Genomic DNA, 22867 nt, shown 5'->3' with positions numbered 1-22867 from the left:
CCTGCGACCTCATCACAAAAGTCCATGTTTGAAGTCTGCAAAGCAAAATCTGGATAAGTCAGAGCCATTTAGGAGACAAGTGCTGGCTGTGGACAAATTAAGTTAATATTTAAATCCTTAACCACAATCAGAAAAGGTGTGTTTAGAGAAAAAAGGAGCAGCCTTTATGAAAACAACACCTTGCTATCGGTTAAGCATACACCCCCATTATTATTACATATCATTGCACAGATAGAGGGAGGAATGGATTTTATTAAATATCAGCTAATTCTGGATGCAAATATCAAGCAGTCAGTCAAGAAAGTGAAACTGAAAAGCAGCTGGCTCCTTATTTACTGTATTTTGTGTGAATGTATTTGAACTTTATTTTGGTTGCCACTTTTATGTTATAGGATATGTGTATGAATGAAACGGAAAGATACATTTCCTGGTCTTTACTGTTAGTCAGCTTCACACTTGCCTTAAGTGCTGTGGAATTAATATAGAAAAAAAAACACAAGAACACAAACTCCTTTCAGTCTCACTCTGTAATGTCCAATTGCTTAAAAAAAGTGCGTACCATACATGAGATACATTGTTTTATAAGCAAATATATATTATACTTTCAATTTGATAAAAGGTTACAGTCTGTACAATCATGTCATGTTTCTACTAAATATGATTCATTTTTACAGTGAAATCATGAATATATCATATATATATCATATAAAATAGCAAAATGACTTCATGATGAGGATTTCTAATTAGAGAGCCCACTCATCAAAGGCAGCGCTGGCACAAACATAAGTGATTTTCTGAATACTGTTTCCAGAATGAGAAGGTTAACTCCCAAAGCAGAGAAAACATTGTAAAAACAGTAGAAGCAAACATGGCAGAAATAAAGTGAGCTTTGATGTTCAGTGGAGGATTAAAAACAAATGTTATGAAATGTTAGATTTGGCACGTACAGCATTACTTCAAAATATCGTTCAACATGTGCTGTGAAGGCATTGTCTAGATTTAAGTTAGAGCGATTCAACACAGATAATCTTGTACGACTTACAGAGGTTTGACATTTCATTTCAGCAACATGCTGCCTTTTTACTTTCACCTTCGGCATTCCACTCCATGGCTTATGAGGGACAAATGTCATCCAAAAAAAGCCAAATATTCTATAAAGAACAACTTGCTTAAGAAACCATTACATGAATTAATTATATTTTCTCTTCTGCAAAGCCTTGTAGAAGGCTGTAACCCTATCTCGACTTGTCTGAGCCCTTACTGTGCTTTACTTTTAACCACATATCTACAGATGTTCATGTTGTTTCCGCAAACTTGCCCAGGGTATATTCAGAGATCTGAAAGGAAATCTGGGGGAGATATTTGAAGGAAAAAATTAATAATCCAACGAAATGCTAGGAAAATGTGCCGTCCTCATTCAAAAATCTCAGCAGTGGTTTGTGATGGCACTGTGGTGACAAAAAGCTGAATGCAGCATCATACTGTATCAGGACCTCAGAGGGAACAGTACTGTTCAGTGGGAAGGAATGCAAATTTCCTGCAGCTGCAAATAGTTGTGGAACAAAAAAGACCATTCTTTGCATCTGAAACAGTATCATCAGCATTCATCCTTTCCTCTCAAGTGGTGTGTGTGAAAACACTCTCCAAGACTCAGTGCAACACACACACACATGCACACGCTCATGCAGGGAGGTGAGAAACCACACAAATGTCCCTGCCTTCACCTCTGTTCTGGGAAACAGAGGGAATATGCAGGTCTGACTAAACCAGATTTGGGAGTGTAGTGGCTAATGGGATGAAGAAATGCTGGGGTGACAAAGCAGGATTTGTTGGATCTGAGTGAGCTGGAGTTACTAAGTTGGGCTCTTAGGAGTCCCGATGGATGTGGGCAAGCAGGAAGTGAGAAAGTCAAACTGGTGCCACGTAATTCCCGGGAAAAGTCCCAAAAGCACGAGTCCGTTCTGACGTACCTACAGAGAGAAGAGCACAAATAATGGTCACACAACACAAACAATAAATCTAAAACTATGTGCAGTTTATGCCAACTTTTTACATCTGCAGTGCTCCATGGTGTCCACTAGAGGGTGAACTGATACTGCAAAATGTTTTGATGTTGATTACAATGAAAAAATGCCTCATTGCCTCAGAACTTTTTTTTTTAAACAATCCTTAAAATATAAACCAGCTTCCCTGTCCATGATTAATATCCCATTGGTGTACACTTGAAAATTAAAGGAAAAGCCTGAATAAAATCACAAAGAAACATTACAATTGCTGGTGCTTAATACAGGACATGGTTGGATGAAAATTATGTGAATCATGGCTTTTGAAATCAACTAATCTTAATACAGATAAACACCTTTTGGAGATGTTGTTAGCTGTCGCACATCACCATCATAAAAAAACAAAACAAATGATAGAATATTTTTAGAGGTTTGATTCCTCCAGAAGAGGCATTGAAGCTGTTTTGGAGGCTTATGGTGGTCCACAATCACTACACTTTCTCTTACATAATGTCCCACAGGAGACATTACTGTGTATTGAGGGAGAAACCTCAACCCCTGAGAAATACATTCTTTGTGATTTTGAACTATACCTCGGTGTTTCTTACCTACAAACCAGCCATCATCACATTTCTCCATCACTTGTACAATGTCTCCTTCTCTGAGCTCCAACTCGTCTGAATTCTGTGGTTTGTAGTTATAAACAGCTTTATATCTAATATTGAGAACACAGAAAAATACAAACAAATTGACCATAACTGCAACACTTGGTCTGCACTGCAACAATGTGAACAAGTATAAACATTTCAATCTCAAGACGTACGGCTGATGTTTCACCACTGTTGAACCAGCGCTGTTTGGGACTTGTGTTTGCCTCAGGGAGTTGACGTGTGCATTAGACGGAGTAGCCTGGTTTGGTATTGCACCCTGAAAAAAAAGAGAAACCTCATGTCAGGCATTATGAAATGAAGAATGATGAGTCACTTTCCTGTCAACATAAACAGTAACACCACAGGTGAGGACATGCAGTGACCCTCTCGGGGAGGCAGTGAGAGCAGACCTGTGAGGGGTCAGTGTATCTGGGAGTGTTCGCTGTGGTAGCTTCTGCTCTGTGCACAGACGCTGACGACTGAGTGGAAGGTGAAACAGCTCTAGTTGTGGTGCTCTGGTTAGCTGAGTGTGTCCCAGCCCAGTGGCTGTTCTGGTTGGTGGGTGAAGCAGCTTTGGAGGTGCTGTGGGGCCACTGATTGGCCATTTCTTTGGGTACAGGTGTCTGGGTTGGGGAGCATGACTGTGAAGCTGGGCCGCCATAAGGTACAGGTGAAGACGGCTTCAGGGGGGAGTGCTCAGGTTTGGGGCTGAGGGAAGTGGGGGTGAATGGTGAACGTGGACAGGGTGAGTGGAGTGGACGTCCTGGACTCTGGGGTCCAGGGGAGCCAGGAGACATGGGGCCTGGTGAGTAGTCTTCCGTGGAGTATTTGGTGCGAGGCATCTTGTTGACCTGAACATAACTGGCAGGGAAGATGCCGCTCCGGCTGGTCCCTGAGATCCTCCCCTCCAACCACTTATCGTCAACACGCCTGGTTACACTGATCACCTCACCCTGAGGGAAAAATACAACAGAATTTGAAGTAGTAGATTTTACACAAAAATATAATTTACAATAAGAATTAAATACTGATGTCTGCTCTACACACATGTAATAACCTCATTATCATCTTTAACTGCAAACCTCTTAAAATGCAACATGAGATGTTTTTAAAAGTGCACCTTGGGGCTTTTCACTTTGACTGCCTGCAGTGGCAGTGGTGCAACGACTGCATTACTGAGATTTCATCTAAATGTTTTCCTGATGTAAATTTGCTATTTTTTGTTTTGATAAGAATTTTTAAGAGGAATTGGGTTTCTTATTAATGATTATTTAGAGCATGTCTATACTTAAATATGAAGCTACAGCTATCAGTCAGTTAGCTTAGCTTAGCACAAAGATTGGATACAGTAACCTCCTCGACTTTTGTTATCAAGGTTGCCAGGAATAAAACATTTAGAGGGGGTGGCAGGTGGATTTTGTTACTCTTGGACGAAACCTGGCAAACTGGCACATGAGAACCGAAAAGAAGAATCTTAAAGAAATAGTGGGGCATTTTTGTAAATGTGCGTATTTGTTTTGTTACTGAGAGTCCGATGAGAAGATGAGAATGATTTATACTATTTTCATGTCAGTACATTACAAATGACTCCAGGTCCAGCAGTCGCTTATCTTATCTTAGCATAAAAAGGGGAAACAATAAAACAGATGCTCGGAATCCACCTACCAGCTCATTAAGTTTATCATATCTTTAATCTATTCAAACTAGAATTACCCCCTCAGGGTTGTATGCCTCCACTAACCAGTCAAGTTGCACTTTACATCCATGTCTGTCCAGACTCATATACAGTGAGTTCGAAAAGTCCAAAAGTCTAAAATCCCTTTTGTAACGTGGTGAGGCCCCACTGTAGTGAGGACTTAGGAATTAAGTGTATTATTTGATTTGTGACATAGTTGTTGTTCTGATGTATGTTTATTGTGTTAGTGTACTGTAAACAGAATCAAATTCCTTGTTAAGTGTTCACATGCTTGACCATAAAAGCTGATTGTGATAGAACACACAGTTGTGGCAATGACAGTAGACAGAGGTTCAAATATGGATGTTGCTGCAAAGAAGCTACAAATTCTAAAACGTGGATGTTCCAAACACTGCACAATCACCACAATTTCATGGTGGGCACCCAAGAATAGTGTCATCAACTCAGCATCTGTCCAAATGTGAAATATAGTGACAAACTGCCCTTCTGTCCCTGAGTTAAGGCGCTGAATGATGAAGAACATCATGATGTTACAGTGACCTATGACCTTTTGGAAATAAAATGTCATCACTTCATCTTTTTTTATTAGATGTGTGTGAAATTTTGTCACAGTGTATGAATTCTTGAGTTATGGCCAAGAATGTGTTTTGTGAGGTCACACACGACCTTTGACCTTTGACCACCAAAATCTCATCAACTCATCCTTGAGTCCAAGGGAAGGTTTGTGCCAAATTTACCCTTCACAAAGACAGGCTTGCTGTTTCCCCCTGTTTCCAGTCTTTGTGCTAAACTAAGCTAACCAGTTAATCGACGGGGCCTAAACGAGGAGGGACAACATATTCATCTCTGCTGCAGCTCCAACTTTTTGCCCAGGCTTTGTTTGCACAAAGATCCTCTCTTGTGCAGCAGTGAATTCTGCAACACATTATCTAGCATGAACCATGTTACTACTCACTTTACGAAAAGAAAGTTCAACAGGTAAGTCACCGTTGAAGTTATACAGAGCCACAGCTTCCCCATAGTCCAACACCTGCAGAGTGGGAGACTTTATAGGTGTCGGCTTCTCTGTAGGCGGCAGAATCTATTAACAGCAAAGGAAACCATTTTTAATCACATGGTCTTATATAATAAGCACATAACACAGGGAAATAGCATCAAGTGAGAGACTTGAAGAAATTCACCTCAACATAAGATGTGGGGAAAATGCCAGCTCTTCCATGATGTTCTCCTTCAAACCAGTTGGCATCTACCTGCCTGTGGATGTAAACAATGTCGCCTTTCTGCAGTGGGAGCTCCCTGAAGAAAGGAACAAGAGGATTTAGACTTTGGATTTAATCCAAAGAGAGAGATTTAAATCTGACTATAATTTGATGAAATCGAAATGAGTATGCAAGAAAGGAAATTGCATATTTATTACATTAGCTCACAGTGTGACTCACTTGGGTGATTGAGCCTGGAAATTGAACTTGGCTCGCGCTGCTTTCATCTGGAAAAACAAAAAGGTCATTCAGTGATTTGGGAAGATTTGTACAAACGCCATAATCATATTAACAATTAGGAATCTATTCAGATCACAAAAACAAAACACCACAACTTAAGATCACCACCTCTTTTGACAGATTTTCCATTCCAATCCTTTTAGATAACAAGAAAGAAACATACCTTTTTCTCCTCTTTCTTAGGTGGGAGCTCCATGGTATCATTTGCAGGGGAGAGACGTTCTACTGTGGAAGAAAGTGAAGGCACAATGGTGTGAGAGGAGTCTAAAACATGCTCAATTTGTTCAGCAAATGTTGTTTTTGAATGTGTTGCTATGAAGAGGCAATCACAGCCTCAACAGCTCCGGTACATAAGTTCAAAAGGAGCTTGAACTTCCAGGAACAACAATTGGATAAAGCTAATCTTTAATCAGGTCTTCCGAGTTCCACTTCCTATTTTTGTGGGCTTCCTCCCCACCCATTTAAGCACCTTCTATTTCTATAGGAAGAAACTACACAAGCCCTCCATGCTCACAGCAGCCTCGTCTAAAATGCCAGAGCTGAAGACAACAGAGGCAATGAAAGAGAATCATGAGACCATCAGAATACATTAGATTACTAAAGGCTTTCATCAAATATATGCAGCCTGATTAAATGATGGCCTGTTTGCTGAAAGTGCACGTGTCTTTTGGTGGGTGAGTGAGTGGGTTCAAGAAACTTATAGACAGTACTGATAGAAACAAACTAAAACTACTACTACTAGGGTTCTTATCAAAATCATCAACAAAGCCAAAAAGGTGGTGGGAAAAATCACAGTATGCATGTGTGTTGGAAGGAAAAAATGGTAGAAACTCCATGTTTACCATAAGTGGGAACAGAAGCCAGTGATGTGCCAGCTGGGCGATGGACAGGCTGCTTTGAGGCTGTAGAGTTGCTGAAAAAGAGAAGAAAATATTATTATAATTTTTGTGTTTATAGTACATAAGGGTTACTAATGAAAAGGACAGACAAACACACACTGTGCAGCGCATCTGTTTGCAGCTGCTTGTTTCTGGACAGAGAAAAGGACATGCAGATGAGACTGTGTGACTCATCACTGAATCTAAAATCTGGTTCAAGTTTGGAGCCTAAATGATCTTTACAGTCCTGAAACTCCATTCATGATCACATTCATGAGTGTAGTTGTTTCTGGGTTAAGAATGAATCCAATACCCAAATCTTCCTGCCTGGCTTCCTCCAAACTTATTTTCATATTTCCAGACAGTGTTGTTCTGTATTCCAGGCTTTGCAGCTGGATGCACACAGATGAACAATTTGTCAAATTAGCCGGAAAGTGCAAATAAAACTGACAGATTCTTGCTGCTGTAAGTTTTAATTTCATGTGTCCTTAGCAACAAACTCTTAAGCAGAGAAGGTCATAATCCATGAGCTCAGCTTAGCAAACAACAGCGAGAATCCACCAAGAATGCATCACACACATGGTGAGAAATGTGGAATGCTGTCTGCTGTTTGAAGTAACAAATACTGTACTTGAGCTTGTTAAAGTTCACCAGCCTCCTAACAGGGTGTCGAGTGCAGAGAGTCACCTGATCAACTGACAGATACCCTGCAGAGCCTTACTGCTCGGTCCAATCACAGCGCTCGGTTGCTTGAAGCAGTAAGAAGCAATGGGCAGTTGCTCCCACTTGATGAAGCAATATCAAAGTAGATGAGGAGGAGGGGGTGTTGCGCTCAGAGGAGGTCCGTTATGTGGTAGTTGACCTTGGTCTTTCTATTAACCTGTCCTGTATGTCTCACTATAATAACTACTGAAGGTATCCAGAGTCAGAACCGAAAGCCCCAAATCTACTTTAAACTTTCTTATCTATCTTATCTGTATGTGTAAGAACAATGGTACATTCAAGTGAAATCTGAATCTGAATGTTTGTTTCATCATTGATAACTGTTATGTGATATAACATAGGTAACAATTACACTATAATGCAGAAAAAAACACTTTTAGTCAGTCTTCTAGTTCACTCTTTTGTAGAAAACTACAACCCGTATCATAAAAATGTGGTTGAAGTCAGTAAAGATGCCATCATAAGCTGCAGAATATCATTTGAAGTAATCATATTCCATATTTCCCTCTTACATACTGTTGTAACTGACCTGTAGTTTGCTCTTGCAGTCCTTGGAGGAGTTACTGGATCCCTGCCACTGGCCTCCTGCAAGCAGAGTGAGCGTTAAACGCAGCCTTCTGTATCTCACAGCTTGGAGGAAATCTCACAACAACTCAGACAAAGTAGAGGTGCTGACCACTCCCAAAGGAGCAAGAACTCCCCTGGGTCCTATCCTCCCCAGTCTACAAACAGCACCACTCATGATCTGTCTGGGCTGTGATTTCAGTCAGATTACAGCCTATGAAGCTGATTAAATCACAGCAAAATCAGGAAAAGCACGAGAACCAACATTTTTTTGGCAGCATTACATCCAAGTCGCTCTCTAAAACAAGCACTGTGGGATTGCAAAGGGAAGTTCTAAAGGACATCATCAAAAATATGATTGAAAGAAAACTGATTTCAGAAGTTCTTCATTTTTTGGCAGCCAGAGCTACATTTTCTGAGGTGTGGTGCAGGGAATTTGCAGGCAGGTGATTAACATAGCAGATCAATCCGAGTGCAAGGCAGGCAGGTGATTTTAAGGCTGTCATCCAGGTCACAGAGGGGAAAAAAAACATACGTGGTCAAAGTTAGCAAGCATAGGGATCTCACTGAGACTCGCAGCCTTCACTGGGAGTGAGGGTGGAGTTAGGGTGAGGGTGGGATTCTACTAGATTGGGTGGGTGGAGGGATGCTGCAGCAGAGAGAGTCAGGAGGGGGCCTCAGTACCTCACCCCGGCCTCGACGCTGCTTCTTCTGGGAAAGTCTCCTCTCCAGGCCCTGGATCTCCGAGTCCAGCTCAGCCTCAAATCGACTCAGCTCAGAGACCAGACTGGCCTGAGCCCGAGCAGTGATGGAGTTAGAAAATTAAAACATCAAAACACAGTCTGATTTTTGGAGCTAATGGTGTCCTTTTTTTTAGTGGTTTAAAAAAAAAAAATCTTGGTAGAGTGAATGCAGAGAGGCAGAAATTAAAGTTGTATCTAAGCTTCTCACCTCAATTGAAGGAGACTTTGGTTTCTCGGGCTGTTTCTTCGGGAATAGATGAGTCTATGGACAGAAGGAAAATGCTTAACAGAAATTGCTGTTGACTAAACTAAACTTATCTTGTTCGTGAACGCCTGCCACTCAAGGCAAAGCAGGTAACTCTCCTGGGGCCACAGACATACAGGGACCCATAAGGACTGATTCTATATAATCTAAATTTGTTTAGGAATTTGAACCAATATTAGCTACTTTATATTGGACTTTATTTAATATTGTACCTCAGGTTCTGTAGAGGGTCAAATGTTCTCACTTATAATGTGCTCACATGGTCCATATTAATAAATAAAGTTGTGATTTATTTAAAGGTTTTTTTTATGGTGACTTTTTTTAGGCAGTGTGACAAGTTCAAATACGTTCAAGTCAATTCCACCTTGAATGCTGTAAAGTTCAATATGTATCAGTATTATAATTTCATAAAGCACATTAAAAGCAATGAAAGTTTTGTAACTTGGCAATTTCCTTCAGAAAAATGCGTGAACAACAATTAGGAGGAGGATTTGGATGCAGGCCAGATGTCAGATGTCAAGATGCCAGCAATGGTATATGGACATATCCATAGTTTAGACAGCTTGATTTAACTAGCCAGCCAATACCGATTTCAGCCTTTCTTTACAAAAACTGAGCACGAGTACAAGCAGCTGATTCCATTAAGCATTACTTTAAAAGGCTGTGCTTGCGAGAACATCAGACCCCTGCTCAATTTTTTTTTCTTTCTTTTCTTTTTTGTAAAACCTTGGCCGAATGTGTTTGTCTGAACGCCAAGAACTTCTCCTCAGTTGGAAGTCATCCTCACTACAATCACAGACTATAATGTCACTGTGAAGCGGCACAACACCTGATATGGTCTGTGCGCTGGTTTTCTAAACGCTGTCCAGGGGATAGAACATTAGTCACTGTCATAAAGAGGAAATGAATTAAGTCTCCATGCTGTGAACCATTATACACCACAAGAGGTTAACACCATAATACGAATCACAAGACACCTCAGCTCCCATGGGGGAGTGGAAACAAAGATTCCTTTTCTTCACAAGCGCAGACACATGGCACAATATGCACCAGATCTGGGACAATGTTGCAAGAGCCATTCGAAACACTGTAGAGACGCCGCTCTCTAACCCACCAGGGGTGTTTGAACACAGAGACACACACTCAATTATAGCAGGACAATGAATTACAACCCAGTGGTAAATTAATACTGTATGAGTCAAAGTATCAACCACACCAGCTTGTAGATCAGACTCTAAGTACAATATATGACAGAAACAACAATAAAAATACTTAGATCATGTCTCTTCTTGTCTGATAAGCTAAATGAATGAAAGAATAAAAGGAGGAGTAAGCACATGTGGTTGTAAGCAGTTAATACAGTCACAGTCACAAGTTATTAGACACCTTGCGTGAGAAGATGAAATACAAGGACTTAGACTCTAATCCTTAAAGAAAAGCTGCCCATCCACAGACCTGTTTTTGAGCCGCACACTGGGAAAACAGCGCACGACTACACAAAGAATTACTGTGATTAGAGCCAGCAACAATGCTGAATAAATCCAAGGGTCAGATAATCGTGCAGAAGTATTTTTCTGCTGGAATCAGAGTGATATCAGAACTTATTTTTAAACTCTGACTGCATGTGCGGTCGTACCTGGCTGTGGCTTTCTGAAGTGGTGCTCTTTCCAGGCTCAAAGTCGAATATGCTCTTCGGTTGAGGGTGCTGCTTTCCTGGGTCTGACAGCTTATCTACATCCTCCCTCCTGAAACATTACACCCCAACACACACACACACACACACACACACACACACACACACACACACACACATACACACAGACACAAACACCGTGGACAGCAACTTAATCATGGTTTCATTGTGAGTGCCTGTGGCAACAAATCCAAACTTGTCTCTCCCACAAGTTTTCCCTCCACTGCTCTTGGCCTGAGTTTTGGTTGGTATTCAGGTAAAGACGTCACCTGCAGTCTTTATCTGATGTGAAGAATGAATGCATATTGGTGCATATTCTACTAGGAGCAGGTGAAAGACATTGAAAATCAACATCACATACATAAACATTTAAAATTCTGGAGGTACCGAGAGGCAGCAAGGCTAACTGTTTCTACCGGTTTCCAGTCTTTGTGCTAAGCTAAGCTAACCAGCTGCTGGCTGTAGCTACACATTTAGACATATTTAAACTACAGAGTGGTATCAATCTTCTCATCTATTTCTTGGCAAGAAGCAAATAAGTGTATTTCCCAAACTGTCTGTTCGGCTCCTGTCTCTGGGCCGTCTTGTGTCACGCTATGGGCCTCTAGGTTTAATTTTCTTACCACAGTGAAAAAAAAGATGCAGGTTGACTCGAGACTCTAGCAAACTGCCAAAAGGTGTGAAAGTAAGTCAATGTCACTTTGTCTGTATGTGCCATGTGATGCACTGCAATTTGCCTCAGCCACCCCCGTGACCCTGCAGCAGTTAAATCAAATCGATGTAAACTCACCAGTCTGGTAAAGCTCCATAAGGCGTCAGTCTGAAGAGATTCTTGTCTGTGTCATTACTTTCTTCTGTGTTGGCAGATAACTGGAGCCCTGTACATCAGTGGATCAGTGCAGGTCAGTCTTTAGTATAAACTGATTATGTTTCTATGGACAGGACAACAATGTGGACTTTGGTGGTTTCACTTACGTTCGGCTGACCACTGCTCTGATTCCTCCAGCTCAGCTTCTGGTAAACAAGTATTAGAGACACTTTATTAGATGTATAAAACTGAAGAACTCCATATAATACAAACAAAATATCGTGGTTATACATTTCTATTTCATAATCTAATGCTCCCTTACAATAAGGCTGGATTTGTCTTATAGTGAGACCATACTCTTACAATACTAGTGCAAGAAGGAATATTTTAGATCATTTGCTTCAGTCAAAGTAATAAATCCAGACTATTGTGTATGATCTGTATGACACAATTTGTTTTTACTATTATATTTAAGTATAAGCAGCCTCCTAATGTTGCAGTTGGTCAAGGTGGAGACACTTTTAAGTACTTTAGAGGAAAAAAGTTTCCCACAGCATTCCTGTCTTCAGATCGTCAGTAGCACCTCAATAAGTTGTATTTTCACATGATAAGTTACACTGCAGCAGTACATCTCAGTGCTTTGAAATCCAAACTTGTTGAAAAAGACAAATCACAGAGGCAGAGAGTTGAAAACATTAATCTGAAACAGAACGGATCCAGAGCAATCCATTAAAACCACATCTGCGCCACGATGGTGCCATTAACCATACAAATAACAGGGAATGTGTCTCTATTACGCAACATGTAATAGAGACAAATGGAGAGCTAGATCTGGGAGGGGCTGAGATAAGAAGCGGGATTATTGTCAGAGCTAATAAAACAAAATGACGTAACACTTTAGCGCTCTGTCATCGTTTCTTATTTTACCTCTGCAATAATCTGTTGGATCTGTCTGCTGGATCACCTCAGTAGTACCTGACAGTGACAGAGAGGAATTCACTCTGGACCTGAGTATGTGAGAAGAGGAGGAGGAGGAGGAACGTCCTTACCCTCTGGCTTCTTGTGAATCTGTCTGAACATGCTCTTGTACCAGTCTCTGGGCTTGTTCACACTCTGGTATAAAAAGAGAGGGAAGGTGCAGAAAGTAAACAAACCTGTTGAATAAGGCTCACATAAATGTATAAGACAAAGAAGAAGAAGAAGAAGAAGAAGAAGAAGAATCATCATGATATAAGGTAGTCCTTTTTTGTCTTACGGATCTGGAGGCGATGGGCATCCCAGTTTCATCCACTGGACCAATTCCAGAGAACTTGATGAGCCTCTCCTCCCTGGTAGGAGTCCAGCTGCGTGGTAAAGTAGCAGACCCCTGGACACCATTGGACAGTCCACCTGAGTAGACAACAATGGATATGCTTTTAAACCCTACACATCAAATGAATGCTATTTTGTACATTGTCTTCTGAAAATATATCCTTTTCAAGCTATTGTTTCCAACCTCGCATTCATAAAAAAACATTAAATGCAACTCTACACTCCTGTGATGATAAATGTTCTCTCTCATTTAAAATTATCCTAAATTATTATTTATATCCTGAAAACTTATTTTGGTTGTCCAGCAGTGCTGTGATGCACAGATTTAAAAGTTCTTACCATGTGATTGTGAGGGGCCGTAGTACGAGCCAAAGCTGAGAGTTGTGGGGCCACTTCCATTCACCTCTGAAACCTTGAGAAGCAGAATGATTTAAATCAGCCATATCTCAGTGTCATCTAACTGACAGCTACAACACTGATGGATTCAAAACATGTCCATGGCTGGATATATAGTCTGTGATGCTTCATATTTCCACAGGGAGGAGCACTTGTTTACTGAATTCCATGCATTCACCCTCAGCATTGCTATTAACACAGTCTCCAGGACATTTATGTGCATACCTTGAACTCTGCAGATGGCAGCCTTGCAGAACGAAAAGGGCTCAGAGGAGGAGTAGGGAGTCCAGGGGAGATGACCACCTCATGGGTCATCTCTGGAGATGTTAGTATCTTCTGCCCCGAATAAACTCCGGGCTCCCCGGAGAAGATAATCCGGGAGCCATGTTGATCGCCAACCACTTCCGCAAATTGCTAAACATAAAGGAAATTAGAAATATGGATGAACAAAAACAGTGTGTGAACTTTGCTCCTGTCATGTCCTCCTGCTGGCCCTGGGTAAACACCGCTCTCTATTGGGAGGTCATGTGAACTTGTTAGCAGCCCAGCTATTCTGCGGAGAATAAGTGAGCTCTGTGGGGGAGCCTCTGATGAAAAGGCCCCTAATTTATTTAAAGCGGGACCAGTGGGAAGTGCTGTTCCACCCACTTCATCATCTCTCTTGCCACAACTGCAGAGAGGCCTCATTCAAGGTGCAGAGTGGGGGCACTGAAACAGGAGAGGACCATTATGAGCCCATTAACTCTCTATTCACCAGGCTTCCCTATTCTCTAGCCAGAGGGCGGAGCCAAGGCCAGTGAGGTTGGGAAAGGGTCGTCGATGTCAACCTCAAAGACCAGCAGGGCTAGCAGTGGTCTTGTGGTCTCCATAGTGATCTTTTTACCCCACCTCCCGCTCATGATGACCAGTGTAGCTCTTTTATTGGAACGCTGTGTATTTCAATCAGGTGCTTTGGTCAGTCTGTGTGGTTGCCGGGGGTCATGGGGGTCATGGGAAAGCCCCTCTGTCCCTCTCATCTACAGTGGCTAACGGTAGAATCTGTACAAAAGGCATGTTGTCGTCGCACTGGGTTGACATATGTGACACTCGTAAGTGTTCCTGATGTAAATTGATTTGATTTAAATGTGCTTATTCAAGACAATGCCATTTATAGGACCAGTTTCAAATGTCGATATAAAGCATAAGTAAAAATGGCTTTACCTGAGACTGCATGTGATCTGTTATAGTCCTTGTGTGATGGATGTCAAATTCTTGTGCCCAGCATCAAAAGTATCTGCAAAGAACAAATTCAAACATTTTAATTTGAAATTACAGTTTCTTCATTTTCATTGCAATAGTTTGCAGAGAAGTTGTTGCATCCCTATAAGGAATATTAGCCAAGCTGTTTTTCCTAAAAAGGGAAAGTATCTAGTACCTTCAAAACAGAGTATCATTAGACCAAGAGCAATGTTTTGGTCAAGTGTTTGTGTTTTTCAAATCAAATCCTGGCTTCTATTTGATCAAAGATTATCATATTGCTCTACTTTGAGGATAAATTGTCACAGATATCCTGGAGAAATTTTACGTAGATTACCCACTGTTGTCAATAGCATTAAGCCCCCGGAAAGTTGTTTTAACTCTAACCTAACCTACTGTTTCTATATGAAATTAACTATTCATGATTAAATCAGCAAAAATCAAATGTCACTAAATCCTGACTACTGCACTGGAAATTACATGAAAAAACTAAAACTGTTTTAACTCAGGCAGAGAATTGTATGTTGTTTGGGACTGTTCTGCTGAATGAGAAAATTAGCTTTCAGGACCTTTAACCATTGTAGATTTCCAAGATATCAAATGTGAGAAGAAGTGGAAGATTTGAAGATTGTATCTCTTCAATTTTTATTCTGAATCATGTCCCTTTTAACCCTTTGACTCAGTAGCTGTGTGGGGCTCCACAAAGCATCTCTGTCATAAATCACATTTTACATCCAGGCAGACCTGACAACTGTTCCATTATCCCATCCCACTAGTGTTCCAAAGAGGGAAAGTTAGCGTCACCCACTTTTTCCCTGTTACTATGGAAAATCCCACCCAAAACAATGAGCATGACTCACACAACTGCCTCATTCTTCCCATTCATACAGTGCTGTAATAAGCTGGACTTGAGGGGACTGGGTGATGGAGGAGTCAGCTACTGAAGGTGGAGACCAGCTCGTAATCTATTGCACCGCAGAAAAATAGATCAGGCCTGTTTCAACATCAAAGGCATGGGGAGAATGACGGGGAGGCTGTTTCCGCTTCTGTATGAGGCCGGCACCTCTTAACTACAGTGGCCAAATGACCCATAATAACAGTTTAGGCAAAGAAAGGCCAGAGTACAGCCTGATATCCCTGCAACCCTGGCCTGCACAGAAGCAAGTTGCTAAGTGATTCTTAGTCTTGTGCACTCTGACTGTGGACATAACAAGAAAAAAAATATCAGAAATAGTAACTGTTGAAGCAAACATCAGCTTTAATATAAGTATTAGGCTATTATTTCTGTTTTGATGCAAACTATGGCTTTTTAGCTTGGCAAGATAGTCATGACCAAGAGTGGGCCAGGCTACTACAGGCTGAGAGCTGCCCAACGCACTGATGAGTTTTCCATGTGGCATTTGCAGCTGAGCATTAAAGTCTATAATCACTGTGGTGAAGACCTAGAAAACTATACACACTCTGTGTCTCTGTGCACAAGGTTAGGAGACAGCACAGAGCCCGTATGGTGATAGAATCAATGTTGCAGTTTCCAGACAACGATGTCACTCGATCTGAGTCATCATCTCCCAGTAAACGCTGTTACATAACAGGAAAAATATGGGAACTGGAGGATTGTGTCTACAACAATACCATAACAGCTCAGGCATGAGAAATGACCCATCATCATCCAAAGCAATCACAGACAGTTGATTATCTGTCCAACAATAAGCAACACTGAGAGCAAGCAGCATTTACAAATAATGGCTTCCGCTCACTTTAAAAGCCCCTTCACACTGATGAACAAATGACAAGGTGGTTAATTTATTAGCACGATTATTTTCACGATGTACTATTTCCACACATGCCTGTTTAATTCAGGCATGTGTGAAACTTCTACAATGCTGCCATTGAAACATCAACAGCAGATGTGTTTGTGATATCCATGCAGTTCACTATGGGTGTGGTTAAATTTATGAATAAGATGTAGAATTAAAGGGGTACTCCACTGATTTACTGTTGCACTTCCACGAAGTTCAACAAGAGATTGAATTTGCCTTCATATTATGAGAAATACGTTATGTTTTGTTATCACTATATCATTAAAAAGTTGACTGTGGAACTTCCTCCGCCCAGTGGCCTAAAAGCTGAAACCCCCTGCGTCATCGACGTAGCATCCTGATGAGTAAGCTCATGTCATAACAGTGTCTCTGCATCTCATTTCTCTGGGGAGCAAAAATCCAACAGAGAAATACCCCAGCACATCCCCCCTTCAGGAGCACCAAACACAATCCTGCCTAATAAGGAAAAATCAGCGTTGATATCTAGCAAGAAAATCCCTGTCCAGAAGTCTGGCTCTCCCTGGGTTTGCTCTGAACGCCCAGTGCATTCTTATGTAATTACTGAGACTCAACAGCGGAGGCAGCTATAAGATTTTTACATGGAGACAAGGTTTTAGAATTGGCTGTGTGTGAGCACCTTGATGCTATCGCTCTGAAATATGTGGACGCTACAGCCCATGTATTTACAAGTCAAACCCCTGCTAGGTGAGAGGTCCATTATCACCGCTGGATCAGTTATGTGATGGAAGAAAAACAGAGCCATAAAAGGCCCATGTGCATCTCAGATGAAGATGAGATGATGTCCTGCTTCAGACATGCCTTCACAACAGCAGCATTTTATACTTCCAGCTCGCTGAAAACACATTGCTGCTTATGTAGCATCCTACTCTTGCTTTACATTTAGTCCGGCACAGGGTAAGTGAGGACTTGCAAAATGAGAATCAAGGGATTTTGGTATGGAAATCTTTGCCTCTGTTCCCAGGAAACTCATCCGGTCTCCCGAAGCACTGGACCAGATGTTAAATTCTGTAAACCAATCCTATAAACAGGAGCCTATACAGCTTGTCAGCTATTTGTGTTGTGACATATTTTGAAAAAAGAAAGTTACTTTCCTTTTTATCTAAGAGGAGCGGATGAGGAACCAGACTATTATCTGAAGTTGCTGAGCCAGAGCAGACCTACTCAGCAGCTACAAGGTCAGTGAACTTCACCACACCCCTGTGATTCCTGAGAATGGGAGGTTTCAACAGCCGGGAACAGCGACACAATAGTAATGTAATAGTGTAACACTATTGCAAAAAAAATGTAGTCGTCATATAGTTGTAATTCAGTACTACAACAGGAAATACCGAGAACTTGCTATGAGGTCAACATCTCAGAAACGACACTTGTTGTCATTACATTTGTCTTTCTTCCACAGAAGGATGAGACCCTGACCTATAATGACCTCCTTCTTCACCACATACAGAGCTTCTTGCATTGTTCTCCCTAAGAACAAGGCTGTCAAGGTGCCCACACATGCCCTGATGAATAACTGTCACAGCGTTGACCCGTGAACCTCTGTGATCTGTTGGGTCGGGAAACTAATGATTTGTGGTCAGAGCGAGAATCACGTTGTCCGTAAATCATCTGTAGTGGCGTCGGTGAATGTGTTGGTATAATGAGCAGCGACAATGGACTTAAATAAAACAAATAAAAGTGTCACTAACGCACTGCTCTCCGTTCATTAGCACAAGTGGTATCCTCTGCTTCCATGTGCAGAGGGGTGAGCAGAAATGCAGTGTTAATCATTGACTCTATAAGGTGGAAACTGCCTCACACAGTCTGCTGAACAGGTCTAAGTCATTTACATGAATGAAACCGGGAAAAAATATTAGCTCAGTGTTTGCTTAAGGTGGTCAATTTGTTTGGCAGAGCATTGAACTGCATTATACTTGATGAAACACTTAGAGATATTGTACAATCTTGTAAAAGTGTAAACGGACTCTGATCATCCAATGAAGAGTTCAGTTCCTGGATATTACCAACGTGACGGACAGAAGGGTAAAGTCTTATCACCCGCTTGCACGAACACAAAGTTAGTGCTGGTCAACAAGTTTCATAACAAGGAAAAAAAAACGGAGGAAATCCTGCCTTAAAAAGTGATGAAAGATAATTACAAGCACATTTAGTGGATAAATAAGGTCTAAACACATTAAATGAGTCACTCAACAGTTATGTGAAAGATGTTAGAGGTCCGGTGAGGTTGATAGCACAACCACACTGCCCTTCTGCAACTTAGCAGATGTGCGGACGCAGCCCATACAAGGTCCTGGAGCTGCAAGTTTATGATATGCAGTTATTGGGGGATACACACATTTATCAGGAGGGAAGTATTTCACCTCCTTGTATGGTGCTCCTCCAGTCTGAGCAACAGGAGGAGTCAGTCTGTGTGCTTCTTGTCAATGGAGAGGCAATGTGTTCCCAGGAGGAGCTGCACGGCAATAAATCACAGCACCTCTCTCTTTCTGAGAAGGGCCCAACACTGAGCTGGGGTACTGCGCAGGTTTATCAGATTAAAAGAAACAGATATTATATAATTTAAGACACTTCCTTATTAGTGTGAGTGTGTAAAAGTAAAATTTGTCAGACAAAGCATGAGAAAATACACACTTGAAACAAGTTAGTAGAGAAAAATGTCACAAATCCTCATGCCTGTCATTCTGCATCTTCAAAGCTGAGTGCAGCCTGTGGATATGAGCGCTGGCAGCTTGACCCCTCAGTAACATCACAAAGGGGATCAGAGCAGGCTGTGGAAATCACCCTGACAGGAAGGGGAGCCTCCAGTGATGCCTGGACAGTCCTGGGGCCATTAGGCTTGATATCTGCAATAAGGGCTGGCATGTTGGGAAACACTGCCCACAGAGCCCTCTCTCCCTGCTCCAGCTGTAACACACAGCTGCTCTCCCACAAGCCTGTCTCAACATCTAAACTACACAGATCCCATGGGTCAACGTGTTCTCAGGTGTATTGCAAAAGAATCCCTCTTTTTTAAGACACCATGGCTAAGTCTGCAGCACTAATCCTGTGGAGCAGCAAGTAAGCCCTGAGCTGCCGGCATCAACCTGGGAGGTGACAGGTTACTCAATCTTAACAAAACACACAAGCAAAACAGCTGAACATATAGGTTTCTATGCAACCACAATGTTTAAGACCACTCCCTGTGATTTAAACCTGTGTTCTCATGGGAAAGAGTGCACTCACCTTCAAAGTGGCACCTCAACACCTCTCTCTGCCTCGCACGTAAACCACGCTGCCGACCTGCCCTGCTCTTTCTCCCTCTCACTCATGAAACTAGCCAGGACACACAAACTCTCTCTCTCTCTCTCTCTCTCTCTCTCTCTCTCTCTCTCTCTCTCTCCCAGCCCTCGCTCTGCCTGCCTCCGCACAGAGGACTTCCCGGTTGACAGGCATCGCCATAGCAACACACTTCGGCCCCCGTTCAAAAGCCACCCTGCTCTTGGCTTGTCAGTGCGGGGCACCTCCTTCAGTGAAGCAGCCCTATTGTTGCGATAAGGTGATATTTCACAGCACAGGGTTAACCAAAGGGGAATGCAAATAGTTCATCACCTCCACTTCCCAGATACTGACCACTGACTGCATGGCACCCCCCTCCTAACTTTATCTCCCCCATGCATGCCTCCCTCTCCTTTTGTATGTGTGTGTGTGTGTGTGTGTGTGTGTGTGTGTGTGTGTGTGTGTGCGTGCAAAGGCCAGGTCCTTTCCTAGCTGAAGGCATGAGGGGAGAATAGGAGCTCTTTCTGTTCTAGTGGCATTTCAGACTCATTATTCTGCAACATACAGAGTCAACCACTGACAGTACAAAGTCCTGCTGACTTCTCTCCCATGATCACAGACACACACGCACACACGCACACACGCACACACATACCAGCAAAACTGTTGGATGTCAGGACAGCAGGAAACAACAAGTGACCGAAACATGTTCTGCACTTTTAACAGCAAATTATTCAAAGTAGGAGAAGCGGTATGTGCACTGATAAGTCAGTCAAATTCTGGTTGGATGGTTGGTCCAACGCGCAGAGCCAAAAACTTTCAACAAGGAATGAAGCACATTCTCAAATCCCACTGTTGCTCTTGTGTACAATACTTGCCCAAATAAAACCAGGATTTCCAGTTTTCCTGCACTTCTTGCCAATGAAGACAAACACTGCAAAACCTGAAATCTAACCTGCTGACAGACTTGTTTTGGCACTGAGTCTGCAGCAGGTAGACTCAGTTACAAGGTCCACGTTGCAGGTGAGGGAGCCAGTCACCTGCTAACGAATGCAATCAGCTTTCTTAATCATATGCCTTAAGGGTTCTGGCAATAAACTGAAGACAGGGCAAAGAATAATGTGTAACAGAGTCTAGTCAGTGGTTTATCCATTTGTTTAAAAGTGCGTGTGTGTCAGTTCCAACTTGAAATTGAAGGACTCGGCTCTTTTTAATAATTCAGTGGTCTGGCTTGGTAGAGCAGGGCAGATATCTGAGCCTGTTCTCTTCACAGGGTTGTTTTTGCCAAACGGTTGAGCCGCCGAACCTGGAGGGCAGTGCAGGCTTCAGGCGGAGGCTCCCGTCGTAATCTGCGTCCCGCTGGAGCAGACTTTCACCCCGCTGTGACCGCATCTGACACCCTGTCACTCTTCAGCTAAATGAGGTAATCACGCAAGAGGTGATTGCAGCTTTGGCCTGGGACTCAACACCTTTCCCACACTGGATCCTTGTTCACTTTGTCTTCTCACTAAACAAACACAAGGCTTCACCCTTTCCCTTTGTAGCACAGAGAAACATTGTCAGGACAGACAGGAGGGAAAGGGGCATGGTGTTTTACCCCACTGCTTCTGAGATGGAAGGATTCCAGCACAACTTTACTATGCTGTAAAGGCCAACCAGTGTCCTTTCACACTGAGCGGTATGTTACTACAGAAGCTCATTAAAAAGCCTGACAGCCACAGCAAGTGAATAATCCATGACATAAATCTGTTATGTAATACAAAACGATATCACTTTATGACGACAGCCTTTTTTTTTCTTTAAAGTACCAGCTCCCTTAAGCCACAGCAAGTCTGTAAAAATCACAATCACAAACTCAAATCAAATTGGAAGATATAGCTGCGGAGATATGAGTCATGAAGTTGAAATAACAAACATCCCCACAGAGGACAGATAAGGTGCACTGGGCATCATACAGTACTTGCATGTGTCACTTGTACCACAGGTTGTGCTCTGAGGTCGGGTTTGTGGAATGTCTCTGAGAATAAACACAAAAGCAACAGGGTTTATTTTAGCAGTAAACAACATTTTTTTTGAGCTGTGCACATCCCAGGACTCTGATTCACGCTGTTGGCTGACGAGGACAAACATCATTAGTATACTCATAAATCCTCATGGGATCAGCTGCTCTTAGGATGCTTCTTCTGAGAAGTTTGGTGTTAAGTTAAAAAGAAAGATTAATGACTGCATTTGTAAAAGTAAAATATTTACACACTGGGATGTATCAGATCAAAACAACAACTGAAGCCACAACAGGAGGTCGCTTTCGGACTGATAACCATCTTCTGAACCACACACAATAAAAGATATACTGGAGTAGTCCTCCTCATACTTGCTCAACTGTTGCTCAACCACGTTCTGGGAAAAAAGAATTGTCACCACAGATCAAAGATAAACAACCACAGTGTTTGTTTGTCACAGTGGTTTCCAGTGAGAGAAAAATCCAGTCATGAAGGATAGCAACAACAACAACATGATGCTGAAATATGTGTCAGAAGCAATCCCAAGTAAAACTGTAACTCAAAACTACAGGATCAAAACTACAAAGTCAGTCACATGACAACCACAGATGATGGGAAAACTTCTTTCAAATTCTGAACCTGTATTTCCTTGTGATAAGAGCCCTTGCGCTAGTCAGCGGTGTGAAGTGGCAGCACAAGTCGTACAGTACTTACAGGCGAGTGCAGGCTGAGCAGTGAGGTCTCCTCAGTGCAGAGGGAGAGAGGAAGTGAATGAAAAGGAAGGAGGGAACCACCGCTGCTCTTCTCTCTCTCTCTCTCTCTCTCTCTCTCTCTCTCCCTCCCTTTTTCTCTTTCTAAGACCAACAGAGTGTCTTTTATCTTTGCTGAATGATTCAGCATGGGTCTGAATGTTTGACTTAGTGTTCGTGTGCGTGTATACGTGGATGTGTGTCTTAATGTTTGCATGTCTGTGTGTGTGTGTGTGTGTGTGTGTGTGTGTGTGTGTGTGTGTGTGAGCACGCACTGTGAAGCTCATCAGGGAGAAGCCACTCAGTAATAGTTTCCATCCACAGCTGGAAACAATAGAGATTCCCATACAGGCCCAGGCTCGGTGGCACCGCCCTCTAGTGTTTTAAAGCAGTGGAAAAGCAGACAATTAACTTAGCCATCCCAACAAATAGGCCTGAGTGACACACATATTGTAATAGCGTTGTCTAGTCACTGTCCAAAGTCTTTAGATGTTGTCTGTCACATTCACATCAAGCACAAAAGAGCAAATTTCTATGAGATCCAGGTGGCTCAGTTG

General features: G+C 42.2%; 1 protein-coding gene across 8 annotated transcripts; it reads right to left on the bottom strand.

Annotated features, from left to right (window-relative positions):
• Positions 1-509: 509 nt before the first annotated feature.
• On the bottom strand, positions 510-22371 carry sorbs3 (sorbin and SH3 domain containing 3). 8 transcript variants are annotated; one of them, XM_071482515.1, is made up of 21 exons: positions 22276-22370; positions 14430-14502; positions 13455-13643; positions 13173-13245; positions 12778-12911; positions 12572-12635; positions 11690-11728; positions 11505-11592; positions 10658-10766; positions 8965-9018; positions 8698-8805; positions 7979-8034; positions 6691-6761; positions 6012-6073; positions 5789-5835; positions 5531-5645; positions 5305-5430; positions 3064-3606; positions 2827-2930; positions 2612-2718; positions 510-1970 (listed from the first exon to the last, which is right to left on the bottom strand). In XM_071482515.1, the coding sequence occupies exons 2-21, from the start codon at positions 14439-14441 to the stop codon at positions 1909-1911; spliced, it is 2163 nt and encodes a 720-aa protein (XP_071338616.1). In that variant the 5' UTR covers positions 14442-14502; positions 22276-22370; the 3' UTR covers positions 510-1908. The 8 variants fall into 8 exon arrangements, with proteins under 8 accessions (XP_071338616.1, XP_071338615.1, XP_071338622.1 ...); XM_071482514.1 differs by lacking the exon at positions 22276-22370 and adding an exon at positions 19529-19659; XM_071482521.1 differs by lacking the exon at positions 22276-22370 and adding an exon at positions 19529-19659 and having other exon boundaries at positions 3505-3606.
• Positions 22372-22867: the final 496 nt, after the last annotated feature.

The sequence above is a fragment of the Trachinotus anak genome, unplaced genomic scaffold, assembly GCF_046630095.1.
Source record: "Trachinotus anak isolate AG129_WGS33_773 ecotype Australia unplaced genomic scaffold, CSIRO_AGI_Tana_v1 ptg000008l, whole genome shotgun sequence".
Classification (NCBI taxonomy): domain Eukaryota; kingdom Metazoa; phylum Chordata; class Actinopteri; order Carangiformes; family Carangidae; genus Trachinotus; species Trachinotus anak.
The sequence above is the reverse complement of the archived record's forward strand: the minus strand, read 5'-3'. Positions and strand labels throughout refer to the sequence as shown.